General features: G+C 54.4%; 1 protein-coding gene across 2 annotated transcripts in view; it reads right to left on the minus strand.

The window, feature by feature from the left end:
- Positions 1 to 12,068: 12,068 nt before the first annotated feature.
- LOC133342685 (calcium-dependent secretion activator 1-like) overlaps positions 12,069 to 13,476 on the minus strand; it is a 112,363-nt gene continuing 110,955 nt past the window's right edge. For both annotated transcript variants that reach the window (XM_061552007.1, XM_061552006.1), the window contains exon 29: positions 12,069 to 12,792. In XM_061552007.1, coding sequence (XP_061407991.1) covers positions 12,619 to 12,792 — 174 coding nt within the window. In that variant the 3' untranslated portion in view covers positions 12,069 to 12,618. The remainder of the gene's footprint in view (positions 12,793 to 13,476) is intronic.

Raw genomic sequence — 13,476 nt, forward strand, 5'->3', positions numbered from 1 at the left:
CAGGGGAAGCGAGGCGAGGGACTGTGCCCAGCGCGCGCACGTGCGCACACAGACGCGTGGACACACACAGACACGTGGACACACACACAGACGCGTGGACACACACACAGACGCGTGGACACACACAGACACGTGGACACACACACACAGACACGTGGACACACAGACACGTGGACACACACACACAGACACGTGGACACACACAGATGCGTGGACACACACAGACACGTGGACACACACACAGACACGTGGACACACAGACACGTGGACACACACACACAGACACGTGGACACACAGACGCGTGGACACACACAGATGCGTGGACACACAGACGTCTAGAGATATACGTCTGCGTGCATGCAAGGTAGGTAACATGGCGTAGTAGCAGTCGCGCGTTCGCCGTTTGTTGCAAGAGATTCACGGCTCGATTCAAGCGGCCGCCCTGGTTAATTTTCACGGTGTGGATTAACCGTAGCAATGCGCGCCGTCTGTTTCACACTTTACGTTAACGATTCCGTGCGATCATTCGTAAGAGTAATCCACTGCGGATGCAGTTGTCACGGTCAAAATTTGCCGAATCATCCACTAGTTGATTGGGATGATGATACCTAACGTAGCAGCGATCATTGCTCCGAACTGCAAAAGCTTGGCAGGACGTTCCTAAACAAAAAAGAGTCGTGAGGTTCAGTGACGATTTCCCGTGTAAACACACGTGGTGATGATGATGATGATAATAATGACGTCACGTAAACCGACGCTTGTAGGAAAAACATATAGATAGGCATGCATTCGCAGGTATTGTACAGACAAAGGTACCCTCCTTGAACAGACGGTTGGAGAACGTTGCCTGTTTGCGAGCACCGAATGAAGAACCGGCACGGCACACGATGGGACGGGTGGCCTGAACCATGCCCAGGTGCTCATTTAAGGCAGAGTCGACCTAGAGGCGGCCCAGGACCGGTTCAGATATTTGTCACGTGATATTGATCATGAGCTGGAATCGAGCGCAATGGTGTAGTCTAAATATTATTCAGTTGTATATTTTAATAGCGGTAGTTCACTTATGCTCGGAATTATCATCTTCATCAGTCATGCTCTATCCACTGCTGTATGAAGGCCTCAAGTCACCACCTCTTACCGTCATAATTAATAGGCACATCAATTTGCGCAATTGCACTTGCAAAGACAAAGACCCCCCTATAAAGGTCGGCACGGCACACGATGGGTGATATACACCACGCCCGGCCGTCATTGTCTCCCCAGTGCTGATGTTTACGCCTCACACCATGTACTCATTTGAGGCAGAGTCGGCCTAGGGGAAGCCCAGAACCGGTTCAAATATTCGCCCCTGATATTCGTCGTGAGCGGGAATTGAACCCGTGTGGCTGCCAGCCACTGCGTCGCCGCTCCGCACCAATGCACGCACACAAAGACAAAGATCCCCCGTTTAGCCTCGGCAGACTGTTGGGGCAAGTTCCTGTAAGCCAACACCGATGAAGGCCGAGACCGCGCACGAGGGTGGGGCGTAGTCAGCTTCACGGCGGGGTCCACGTCAGTGATTTACGGCTGAGTCGACCTAGCAGAGGCCCGGAACAAGTTCGGACACTACCCTGTCACCGATATTAGCCGTGGCTGGGAGTCTAACTCGGGTTGCTGTGTTTGGGTTCAAAGCGCAGAGCGCTAACCACTGCACCACCGCTCCCCACGCTCCCCACACATACAGGAGGGAGGTGACCGTGTGGACAAGGCGGTTCACAGTCGCCTTGTCAGAGCATAGAACCTGCACTTTGAGATTTCGAGACCTTGGTGTTAAATCCGCCCGTGATTCAACTGGGTTCCCAAGGGCACGGACGGTACGGGTTCTAATCCCAGTTACCAATACCCACCGACACACAAACCCCCGTCATGTTAGCTTGTGACATAAATCGCACGTAATAATGTTAAATTGAAGCACCAATATTTTATAGATAACGTGATAAATAGACAATCTACTCACTTTCATACGTAAACAGCAATGCTGACATTAACCAGCGCTCTTTTCCAATTAACGAGCACAGCTATTCCGTAAAGATGGATGTACGATCCACCCCCTGCTGTTTAGACCCTTGGCATCCAGGTCATGCTAATCAAACACCTATCATCCATTCAAATATCTGTCATTCTATTCAGATAGGTTCCAAATCATTAGTGCGTTTGGTATTCGCGTTGTCATTTTTACAACGCTATCGACTATCGCTACGGAAGACGCTGCAGTGTTTTACAGACATAGCCTGCAGTTAGCACACATTAACAACTGAACACAGTTGTCAATAACAGTGGCCTTAAAAGCAAAACATATGCGATGTTTCTGGCAATGTCCCTTCTTCATAGTAAAACAAATGGATAGTCTGCAGTAGGCTCTCCGTAGTAGCCGGCGATATTGCGATGTGTACTGCAATTTGTTTTCTCAAAATCGGTGATTTGCGGCTAATTTCCCACGTTTGAAAGATGCCGCCAGCACGCACGGCGATCGACTACTGCCAATCACGCCCACGGGATCTTTAACGTCCACTGCGAAGTTTAATACACTCGCAGTATTAACCAGGGCGGGCGTGGGGCTCGAACCGCGAATCCCCACCCCACTGCTCGGCCACATCGCCGACTGGCAGCATAGGAAAGCTGGCGGCAATTCGTGTGCGACTTTTGCCCCCATCAGAGTGCCGCGTCTATTTCACTGCATCCATGAAACATTTCCCTTCCATTGAATCTGTGGAGCACTCTTTTTTATTTTTTGCAGGGTATGCGGCCCACGACGTCTGTATCAGTGTTGAAGAGTAGGCCAAGTGCCCTCTTGAAAGCTCTCTGTGGCGGAGCCCGTTCCACCGGCAGTGGCGTTTAGTGGGCAATTGCAGGTCCGCGCCTTTATATATTTTTTAGAGACTGAAAAGATCCCCCAGTTTCGCCTTAAGAGACTGTAGGAGCAAGTGCCGTTAGCAAGCACCTATGAAGGCCGGAACGGCACACGAGGGGGTGGGTGGCCAGCAGCACCACGCCACGTTCGCCGTTGTCTCCCTAGCGGCGATGTTTACACACCGCACTAGGTACTCATTTGAGGCCAAGTCGACCTACACACACACACGGCTGATTCACAAGCTCACCCACACATGCAAGGGCCCAAGAGAACGAGGGGTGGGGGGAGGGAGTTTGCTGGGGATGATGGGATCGATATCCCTAATTGAGGGGGTTCCAGCTAGCGGACCTTGGGTGCATCGGTGACTGGTCGGCGTATGGTCTGGGTGTCCCTCATTACAGGCTCACGTCGAAGGCCATCATTAATAGCCGTTGATTGAGATTTAGCGAATGTGAAAAGGACCGAGTTTGCGCTCACACAATTGCCGTTTTTCCGATCTCGGAAGCCAAGCGTGGTTGACGCTGGGTAGCAGCAGTCAGTGGCGTAGTAACTACATTAGTAACTACATTAGCAACGACAGTATCAGCTCGGGGGAGGAGGGGGTACGGCAAAACGGTCAGGTGGGGTCCCAATACTGTTAAAAATATATCCTCATGGTGGTTATCAAGGGGGCCCCTACTCGTAGCTTTGCCCACCAGGGGTAGTGAGGGAGGGGCAAGGCAGCCCCTGCCCCCACGCTCGTGACTCTACGGGGAGCAGTATTTGTGTAGTGGGTTCCACGGAGGCACACGTTAGATGGGTGACCACCACAGGCTAGGACTTGCCAGGTGGTGTGAGCGTGCGGCTGCGAGGTGCGGCCAGGAGAACGGCAGTGGTTCAGTGTCACCCGCTCGTGTGCGCGCGTCTTGCTGGCTCGTCTCGGGGTTTCTCTGGTTTGCTCTCCACGCGAAGCCAAGCCGTCAATGTTGTGGCATTGGTCAACCATTCCAATGGAGCGGGGCTCGCCTGGAAATAGTCTCGATGCTCGCTTATTTGCCCGGGGCTCTTGCGAGTAATTTGACCGGCTTTCCTTATGGAGGCGTCGCCGAATGAGACATATACGAGTAGGACCGCGTCTGTTTCTGAAAATCAAAAAGTATTGTCAGGTCGAAACTATTATCCTCCGGTATCACATGAGTGCGGCTAAGATGCTTCAGAGTGACTGATGTACATATCGCTGGACGTTGTTGGCTGGGTGTCTCTAAATAGCAGAGGCCTCGAATGGGCACACGGTGGGTGAAATGAAGTCGCGGGCCGGGTCTGGCTCGTGGGCCGGAGGTTTCCTCTGTAGTCTACCCCCTCGCTGCTTCTGCAACCTACCCCCTCGCTCCCTCTGTAGTCTACCCCCTCGCTCTCTCTGTAGCCTACCCCCCCCCCCCCGGGAAGCGGAGAGCTCCCCACACCTGGCGCATTGTGGCAAGGAGGGGACCTCATCACCCCCCGTGCCAAGCGAAAGCCCCCACCCCCCACCCTCCTCCCGCACCCCCACCCTGGTAACCCCCCCCCCCCCCGCGCAATTCCCGTTCCACACCCCTGGTCTCCCAACCACCGCACATCTTTGTTGTTGGACCTTGTGCGGTGCTGGATTTGACCCCCGCTAATTGTAGGGAGCGGGGCTTGGTTCAACACGGGCATCTCGGCCACAGATGGCAGCGGCAGCGGCAGCAGTTGGCGGCGATGGCTCTTCTGTGCCGACGAGCGTCAGAATTGCTGGTCTAAGTGGTGCCGCGTCTCGTCTCGTCTCGCTCCTCCTCTTCTTCTTCTTCCGACGGGTCCCGTTGAAAGCGACGCCACGCGATCTCGGCTCAATTGAAGCGGTGCGCAGTGGCGGGGCGCGTGGTTGGCACTGGCCCCGGGGCACGGAATTTGCCACCGACGACTTCGTAGCCCCGGCGCCTGGCCCCCCTCCCCCCCACAAAGGGCAGCGGTGCCCTGGTGCAGTTCCACCGCCTGCGCACTCAACAGCAGCGTCACTGGCTGTATGATGAACGTCGTGCAAGGATGCCGTCATCTTGACATGCACAGCATGCTGCCATTCCTATTACGTTTTGCCAGCCACTTTTTTTGCGAGCCTGTGTGTGTGTGTATAACCCCACGTCTCTGGTCGCGATTAAAAAAGGAATCTCCCATCGTTGAACAACCATCGCCAACTCCCCCTCCTCCTCTCCACCCCCTCCTGCCCCCACCCGCCACCCCCACTTCCACCCCACGCACTCCCTCCCCACTCTCCCGTGGCGCCTTCACAATTGAGAGACGGGGCTCCTTTATGGAGCTGCCCGGATTGACTGAATGGCCGGGCCCCTGTATAGCAGGACTCGGGGGCTCCGCGAGAGAGGTAATTGCTAATTAAGGACGAGGAGGCGGAGGGAAGGAGAGAGGGAGAAATGGAAGGAGACTGGGGGGGGGGGGGGGGGCGAGTGAGAGAGAGGGGGGGCGAGAGCGAGGCTGTGCGTGCTGGTTTGATGTGTTGGTTGGTGGATCACGCAGACATTTCAGGCAATCGCACAGTCACCATGCGATGGTCACAAGGCGAGCGGCATTGCGAGTTGAATCTCTGCGCACGGTTTGAGTGGCATTCCGCTCGCTCGAAGCATGGGGTTCCGTCTCGCTCTTGCAGATTTCTGCCCGAAAGCCAACAAGAGACGATTTAATTGTCGGGAAAAGATTTAAAAAAACAAAACCAAGTCGTGTTTACGTGTCGGATCGCGACGCGTTTGTCTTCGGAAGTATTTCATCAGCGGTCTGTGGAGACCGACGGCCTGCTGTCTGTGGTAAAAAAAAATAAAAGCCTTCGGACATCTGCTAATACAGCAGTTGAATGGCTCTGTTTCTGTTGTCTCCACGTTTTGGGCACAATCCTTACATTAATTTGGCCGCATTTGCATAGGGAGAGTCCATATTGGCAACACGACTGTCTTATATAACCTCGTGCCACGGCAGATCTCTCGCCTGCTTCAGCAGTTTGTTCTTGCTGTGGTTGTCCCACCTGATGACGATTGTTTGTGTTGTGATCGAAACGTCGTGATCTATTATTTTTCTACCTACGTGACTTTACCGAAAGAACCACAGAGTATGTCTTGTCAAGTTTCGCTCATATTGGATGCTACACAGGATAGCTCTTGAGCGCTACTACATGAACGCTTGCAGCACGGAATAAAAATTTGTGTTTAATGACGAGTCCTGGGGAGACTCGGCGAGGCTTTGGCTTATAGTTTAGCCCATCGATACAATCTGCAATGGTTTCATTGTCCGGTGCCAATCAACAACGTATATATATATACACACACACAATGCAAATGTATCACACGTAAACAAAAGCCACAACTCATCACGGATCAAGTTAATGCCTTATATATATTTTTTAATATATTGATGTCCGTGGGAAGAATCTGAAGTGACCATGAAGTGGAGTGAATGCGAAGTGAGCTCAAACGCTCAGGAGGTGCGCGCGATAACGACGTAAGGAAGAAAGGGGGACACGCGAAATTTGTAATTTTTGCAGATTCCAGATTTTTATTTTTGTATTATTCACTCTCACACACGCGCGCGCGCGCGCACACACAGAGGCAAAGACCAGCCACGCGATAGGGGCGAGGACAGAGAAGAGAGACAGAGGGGGACACGGGGAGAGGGACACGGATAAGGATACGCAGAGAGTGGGAGGAGGGGACACGCAGAGAGGGACACGGAGGGGGATGCACAGAGAAAGAGAGGGAGACGGAGAGAGGGACTCTGCTGTCCCTCGATTACGCCTAGCTAACAGCGCGACTCACATTCTCACACAGTGTACACACGACTAATTGGCGAAGTGCGCTGTTGAGGTTAATGACAGTTTAAACGCGGATAGGTGGGGGGCACGGGAAGGTTGTGGGGGGAGAGGAGGGGTCTGGTAGCGGTGTAGGGGGGGGGGGGCTGGCAATGTGGGAGGGGCGGGGGGTGCAGGGGAGGGTGAAGCTCCGTGCGTGGAGATGGGATTTACACAAATGAAATTTACACACAAGCAGATCTTACGGACATTCAGAGAGATACGTTTATAGACAAAATAAGACAAAGATCCCCCGTATAGCCTGAACCACTGTTGGGGCAAGTTCTGTTAGCGAGCACCTATTAAGGCCGGCACGGCACACGAGGGTGTGGGTGACCAGCACCACGCCCGGCCGCCTTTGTCTCCCGAGTGCCAATGTTTACACATCGCACCAGGTACTCATTTGAGGCTGAGTCGACCTAGGGGAGGCCCTCAACTGGTTCAGATTATCGTCACTGGTGTTTGGCCGTAAGTGGGAATCGAACTCGGGTGGCCAGGTTCGTAGCGCAGCGCGCTAACCGCTACACTACCGCTCCCCACCAGAAACACACGCTGATAGACACACTCAGAGACAAAGATGTACACTGACATTTCCCTAGACACACACACGTAGACACAAAGACACACACCGTCACACGCACACACACACATATATATATAGTGCACACCCACAGACAAACAATACAAACATCAGACTGTTGGGACAAGTGGTGTTAGCGAGTACCTATTGAGGCCATCGCGTCGTGCCAAGGGGCGTGTCTAGAATGACATCCGGTTGCCTTTGTCTCCCCAAATGATGATGTCTCCGCACCGCATCACGTGCTCATTTGAGGCCGATGCCCACCTAGGCGATGCCCTCCTAGGTGATGCCCAGGGCCGGCTCAGCAAACACTTGCAACAATGACGTTAGCCGTGTCCGAGAAGTGAACATCGTAGCGGAAGTGCCCTTAACCACCGTGCCACCGCTCCCCGCGCAAACACCAACAACGGAGGCTGTTGGGAGCGAGTGCTGATACGTGAGCACAGCACCACCTATAAAGGCGGACACGGAACAAGACAGCGGTGGTGTGGCCAGTACCACGCCCGGCCGCATTTGTCTACCCAATGCTGATGTTTATACGCACACAAAATACAAAGATCCCCCGTATAGCATTAACAGACTTTTCGGGCAAGTGCACACATATACACATACAAAGAAAAAGACGCACGCACGGAGCCAGCCCCCCGGTGTCCCCATGGCCGCGACTCCCACGAAAGCCACAACAAAATTCAGCCCTTTAGTGGAAGTGACGCACTACAAAGCTAGCAGGTGGCTCACTCAAAACCTTCGCAATTCACGGTACGATTCTGGACCCAGTCGGCAGCCCCCACCCCCTCGCTCATCCTCCTCTATTTTCATCCTCCTGCTCTCCACCACCACTACGTGCCGACCCCTTTCTTCCCCAGCGTTCTCTGCTGAAGTGTGTGCCACTGTCCTCTCTCTCGAGAGAAAAAAAAAGTTGCCACCAGAAGACGCGCGCGCGAGGAGTTTGGATGAGGAACGCAAACGGGGACCCGGCTAGAACACGAAGACAACAACTCACGTTTACGACAAAGACACCCAACACATTGCATGGATGGCGCATCCTCGCTCCTCGCCTCTTCCCGCTGGAGCTCAACGACCAGAATATCCCTGGCATGCGCAGGTGTGCCCATCGACCCCGCCGCACACGCCGCGTACGCCGCGCGCGTTGCCAGACACCGTTTACGCGATTGGCTGGTAGGGTGGGTGGCTGGTGGTGGGTGGGTGGATCTGGTGAGATCGTTTAACAAAGGCTCGGTCCCGCCATACGAACGAGGACTTTCCATCATCGACACTAATACCAGAGCTTTCTGAAAGCGCGAGGAGTCCCAAATGTCGTGTTTTCTGACATCGGGCGAAATGTCTGCGGCTGCAACATCAAACCAGCCAAGGGGTGGCCGCTTTGGTGCACGTGCGCGTTAATTCTCGTATTGTCGGCGATTTGGCCCAAGGACACAGCCGAGTGAATTGAACTACAGTATACTGCAACGAATGACTCTCAACAAGAATGACGCCGGTGTACGATCGCGGCATTCGTGCTGTTGCCGCCGGAACAACGTGGGCACAATCGTACGGCTCTTCATCGAGCTTGCTGGTCGACAGTACGACCTCGCGGCGCCCACCGCGACGTGCAAGTGGCAAGGCGTGCCCCAGTGGGACCGAGTCTCACGGGCACAATCTTCGGCGAGCGAAGGGAACCCCGCCGATTCACATCAACCACATCACCGATTCGTTGGACCCGCCGACCTTTGACCCCCCCCCCCCCCACAATCATCCTCCACCCACCACGACCAAACCCGGACCACGCCGCAACAGCAGCCACCGTTTGTCCAAACAGATAGAAAAGTAGTTCGCGGGCGAAAGATTTCCGCGGAGCGTGAGCCACACGCGGCCCGCGACTTGCAAGCCAAATGTATTTCTGTTTAAGCAGGTGATTAAAGTGGCACTTGCGCGCTTACGTTTCACACGGAAGCGCGAGTCGGGTCCGCCCAGACTTTCACCACCCCCTTACCTACCACGGTCATGATCGCGTTGTCTCTCTACAGTCTACGCATGTGCAAAGTGTGCCTTCCCCACGTGAGCGTTTGCGTATCCACAGGCGCTAGAGGAGAGGGCTTGCCCTTTATTAAGGTTTTGGGATTATTTTTATTATTATTATTGTTGTTGTTTTAAGCAGGAGCCCGGGGACCCCACGACACGCGCTGAGATGACGAACAGGGCTTAAGTTCAGCGAGGGAGAACGAAAAATAAATATACTCGGCTCAACACATCCATTACGACACGTCTCGCGAACGGGGCTGGGGCTGTGGCTGCTACTACTACGACCACTACTCGTTGTCACGTGCCACCTACTGCAGTCTACCAGTTGCGACCTCCGGGAGAAATGTCGAGTGAGAAAAGAAGCCCTGTTTTGGTGAATATTTACAACAGAGATAGGCGCACGAGACTGGCTAGAATAAACGACGAACAGAAACCTTGGACGAAAGGACGCATGCAAGTGTTTTGGTATAAGGGCGCAATTATTGTTAAAATTATATTTTAAAAAAAGTTTCTTAAAATATTGGAAGATGTCCTTTCTACCAAAAAAAGAACCCCCCCCCCACACAAAAACGTCCGATAGGACCTGAAATATATGCTTGTGTGTTCTGCCAAACAAAGGTATCTCAATGTACAGTGTGAGTGTCCAACCAATCCCGACATCATGCCACGTGTGTGCGAGTATTGGGTACGTGCGGTGACGTTCGTCACTGGCATCAACATTGAACCCCCACAACTCGGAGCAGCAGCTATATACTCGGTAATAATAATTATAATATACATGTACAGGGGGCTATAATGCCTGTCGTCATTGAGAACAAAAACAGCAGAGTGCAAGTTTTTCATTTGCGATAATTCTATACCACGGGAGGAGGGGGAGGAAGGAAGGGTTGCCGGGACAGGGCAGAGATGGAGGGGGCAAGTGGTGGGATGGATAATGGGGGGAGGGGTAGGGAGAGGGGGCAAATCGACCATGCACAATCATCAAGTACGGGTCGGGCAGCCGGGTCAGCTGGTACGGGAGAGACACGGTCGCGTCTAACTTTGCCCCCCGAACACTGGGCACGCAGAGGCGCCTGCGATTTGCGGCCAGAAGAGAGTTACCCCTTTCCGTGCGGCAACAACAGGGATGCAAGCAAACAGGAACTTGGGTGGAATATTAGAACACGCAACTATTCACCGCGTGGAAGGGAATCACAATTCCGGTCACAAATGCAGTTCGACGATCCCAATGTTCGAAAGGTGATACTTTAGATGAATGTGAGTGGGGAGCGGGGGCAGTAGGTTGGGATAAGGGGGGAGGGGTCTCTACCTGACTAGGGAGTCCACAGTAACAACGTTCACAGTGACAACCAATGTACATGGGACGAGAAACCTTGGGGGATGTGGTGAGAAGAGCCCGGATGGACATGAGCGATATTCATTCGTGGGTGGTGACGGTGGAGTGATGGGCGTGGAATTAGGAACAGATTGAACATGTGGAGCACCATCATCAGCAGCAGGGCTACAACCAACGCCAAGGAAATCGTCACTGCGACAGTCGCTGTCATCATCACATCCACTACCGCGATCTCTGGCTATGTCCTTTACCAATACAACTGGCCACCACCAAAGACCACCACCTCCACTACCAAAGTCGCTATGACTACCGCCGCCACCACCGTTACCACCGTTACCACCAACACCGCCGATGCCTCCACCACCGTGAGTCCTACCACGACATCGCCCACTCACACCTACACCAGTGATGTCACCATCATCGCCATTCACTGCCAATGCCCTCGCATACACCACCTCCTCCACCGCCACCGTGCGCTGAGCTCCCCCAGAGGACCTGGCTTCTGGCGCCAACGGACTTAGTCCATGAGCCCTGACCAGATATCTCACTCGTTGGTCGCACCTGGGGTAGCATCGTTCGAGTGCTTACAATTTCTCACAGGTGGCCACTAACGGCGAATTAAGTGATAATCACTTGAAATGCGTGGGGCTATAAAAACCAAAACTAAAGAACAAAAAAAATCACCTCTCACTGACCACGTAAATAAATCGGCACTGCTAAAGTGTTGCCTACCCTTTGGTGGTACCGATTGCTGCCCTGGCCCATGGACGACCGCGTTGCAGAGAGGGTGGGGGGCGAGAAACGCACGGAGATGGACACACGCGCACACAAAAACCGTCCAGGTCATCTCCAGTCCCTTTCACAGTCAAAGCCACATTTCCTAGGCCAGGCCCTCTCACTTGCAACAAGCAGGGGCGGTCTGAGCACGGGTGCCTATGACCTCCAGGCGACATCATTCCCCGCCGATGGTGATGGATGTACAGCAACATTGACCGTGCTACGCGTCACGGTGAGGCGAGGAGGAACGGGGAGAGGGGGTGCAATTTGATTTTCCATCGCCTCGTTCGCGCGCACACCGCTCGCTCTCCACGTCGGCCCGCGTGCCACGTGGGGCACAGCGTTTGCATAAATCGCACGTGATGGACAACCAGTTGCCGCGTGCCGTGATCGCGAGGAACGAGTTTTTACATGGACGATACGACGCAGACCCCCCCACCCCCGCGGTCAAAAGCTGTGCGAAATGTGTCCCCCCCCCAGCCCTGTTCCCCCCCCCCCCCCACTCTGTGCATTCACCGGGATCATCATAAGGCCCTCGGGACCCCCCCCCCCCCACTCTCAGGCGCAGATCTTTGCTGGTGGTGAGACTGCCCCACTTACCCCCCCCTCCCACCCCCTTACAGCTCCGCGCCTCATTACCAAACTCCCCCGGCTGACAGACTACATGAGACAAGGGTCGGGATGAAGGGGCTGCAGTGGAGTACACGAGAATCCATTTTCCACTGGCACATCCGAGCCAAGCCAGCGCGGTACGGGTTACGGGCGGCTTCCCCCCCTCCCCCCCCCCCCCCCCACCGTTATGCCGTGGTGAGACGGAATGAAGCCTGCGACTGACGCTCGCCTCACGACGTGTCCCCGATTCGGCTCAGGGGCCCAAGCAAGGGGCCGGGGCGCACGCCTTCGCACGTGCCACCTACGCTCGCCTCCACGTGTTCCGTCGCGCGTCACTCGACAGCGGCACTCGACAGCGGCACGGCTCGATAACGGGTTGGGGGGGTGGGGGGGGAAAGAAAAATAACGACCCGGCACCTTCTCGGTACGCCAAAGAGGTGCCCCCGACTGGCACGGGGCGGGGGGGGGGGGGGGAGAGCGGGAGGACAAGTGCGAGTGGGATGGGACGAGCGAGACGAACGGAGGAAACGAACGGACGGACGACGGGCGGGCGGACTCAATCGTCGTCCTCCTCGTCGCTGTCCCGCATGGACACCCCGCCGAGGCCGCCGCTCTCGTTGACGCTGGCCGTGGCCTCCTCCACCGTGAGCCGCTTGCGCACCGTCTCGTACGCCTTGCCGTGCAGCGTCGAGTCCAGCACGCCCTGCAGCCTGAAGTCGCGGTACATTTTCTGCGCCGGCGAGTCGGGGGTGGGAGGTTTGGCACATGGTGGTGGTGGTGGAGTAGGAGATGAGAGACGTGGTGGTTAGTGTAGCTCGTCTTGCACTGCCTCAAGATTGAAAACTCATTTTCTTTAGAAATGAGTTTTGTTTTAGTTTGTTGTCCTTCACGCCCACCTCCGGTTAGCGTGATTGGCTACGTACAGTGCGACCGGAGTTCAACATACGTAATACAATCAGAGACATTGTGACTCGTGTCGAACGTCAGAAATCTCTAGCAGCCACTCAAATCCATCATCACGAGCAGCGGGAGGACTTCAGTATCCGTGTGGAATCATTTCACTTTTTTTTTGCAATTGACAATTAAATGTTCCGTCACCGTTGCTGAAGTCCCTCGCTGCTCGTGAGGGAATGGCCCCTGGAGGTGTCCACCTTCTCACCAAGGCCACTCATGGCTTCACCTCACTGCTCAAAGTCCCTTGTTCCCAATATCTGTCACAGCTTATGAAGGTCCCTCAAAAGTTGTATTAGTTAGATCGCGTAAATATTAATGTCGTTAAACCATCCACCACCCGACACAGCCAATTAGTAAGGTTTGTCACGTTAACAAAACATGCCAATTCGTTACTAGCAACATAGACGGTCCCTTCACTTTTCCTAACGATCCCTCACTGCCTCCGAAGCATCTCCTCTGC

This window comes from Lethenteron reissneri, chromosome 15, assembly GCF_015708825.2.
Source record: "Lethenteron reissneri isolate LAM-NWPU_2019-01 chromosome 15, ASM1570882v1, whole genome shotgun sequence".
NCBI classification, from domain to species: Eukaryota; Metazoa; Chordata; class Hyperoartia; order Petromyzontiformes; family Petromyzontidae; genus Lethenteron; species Lethenteron reissneri.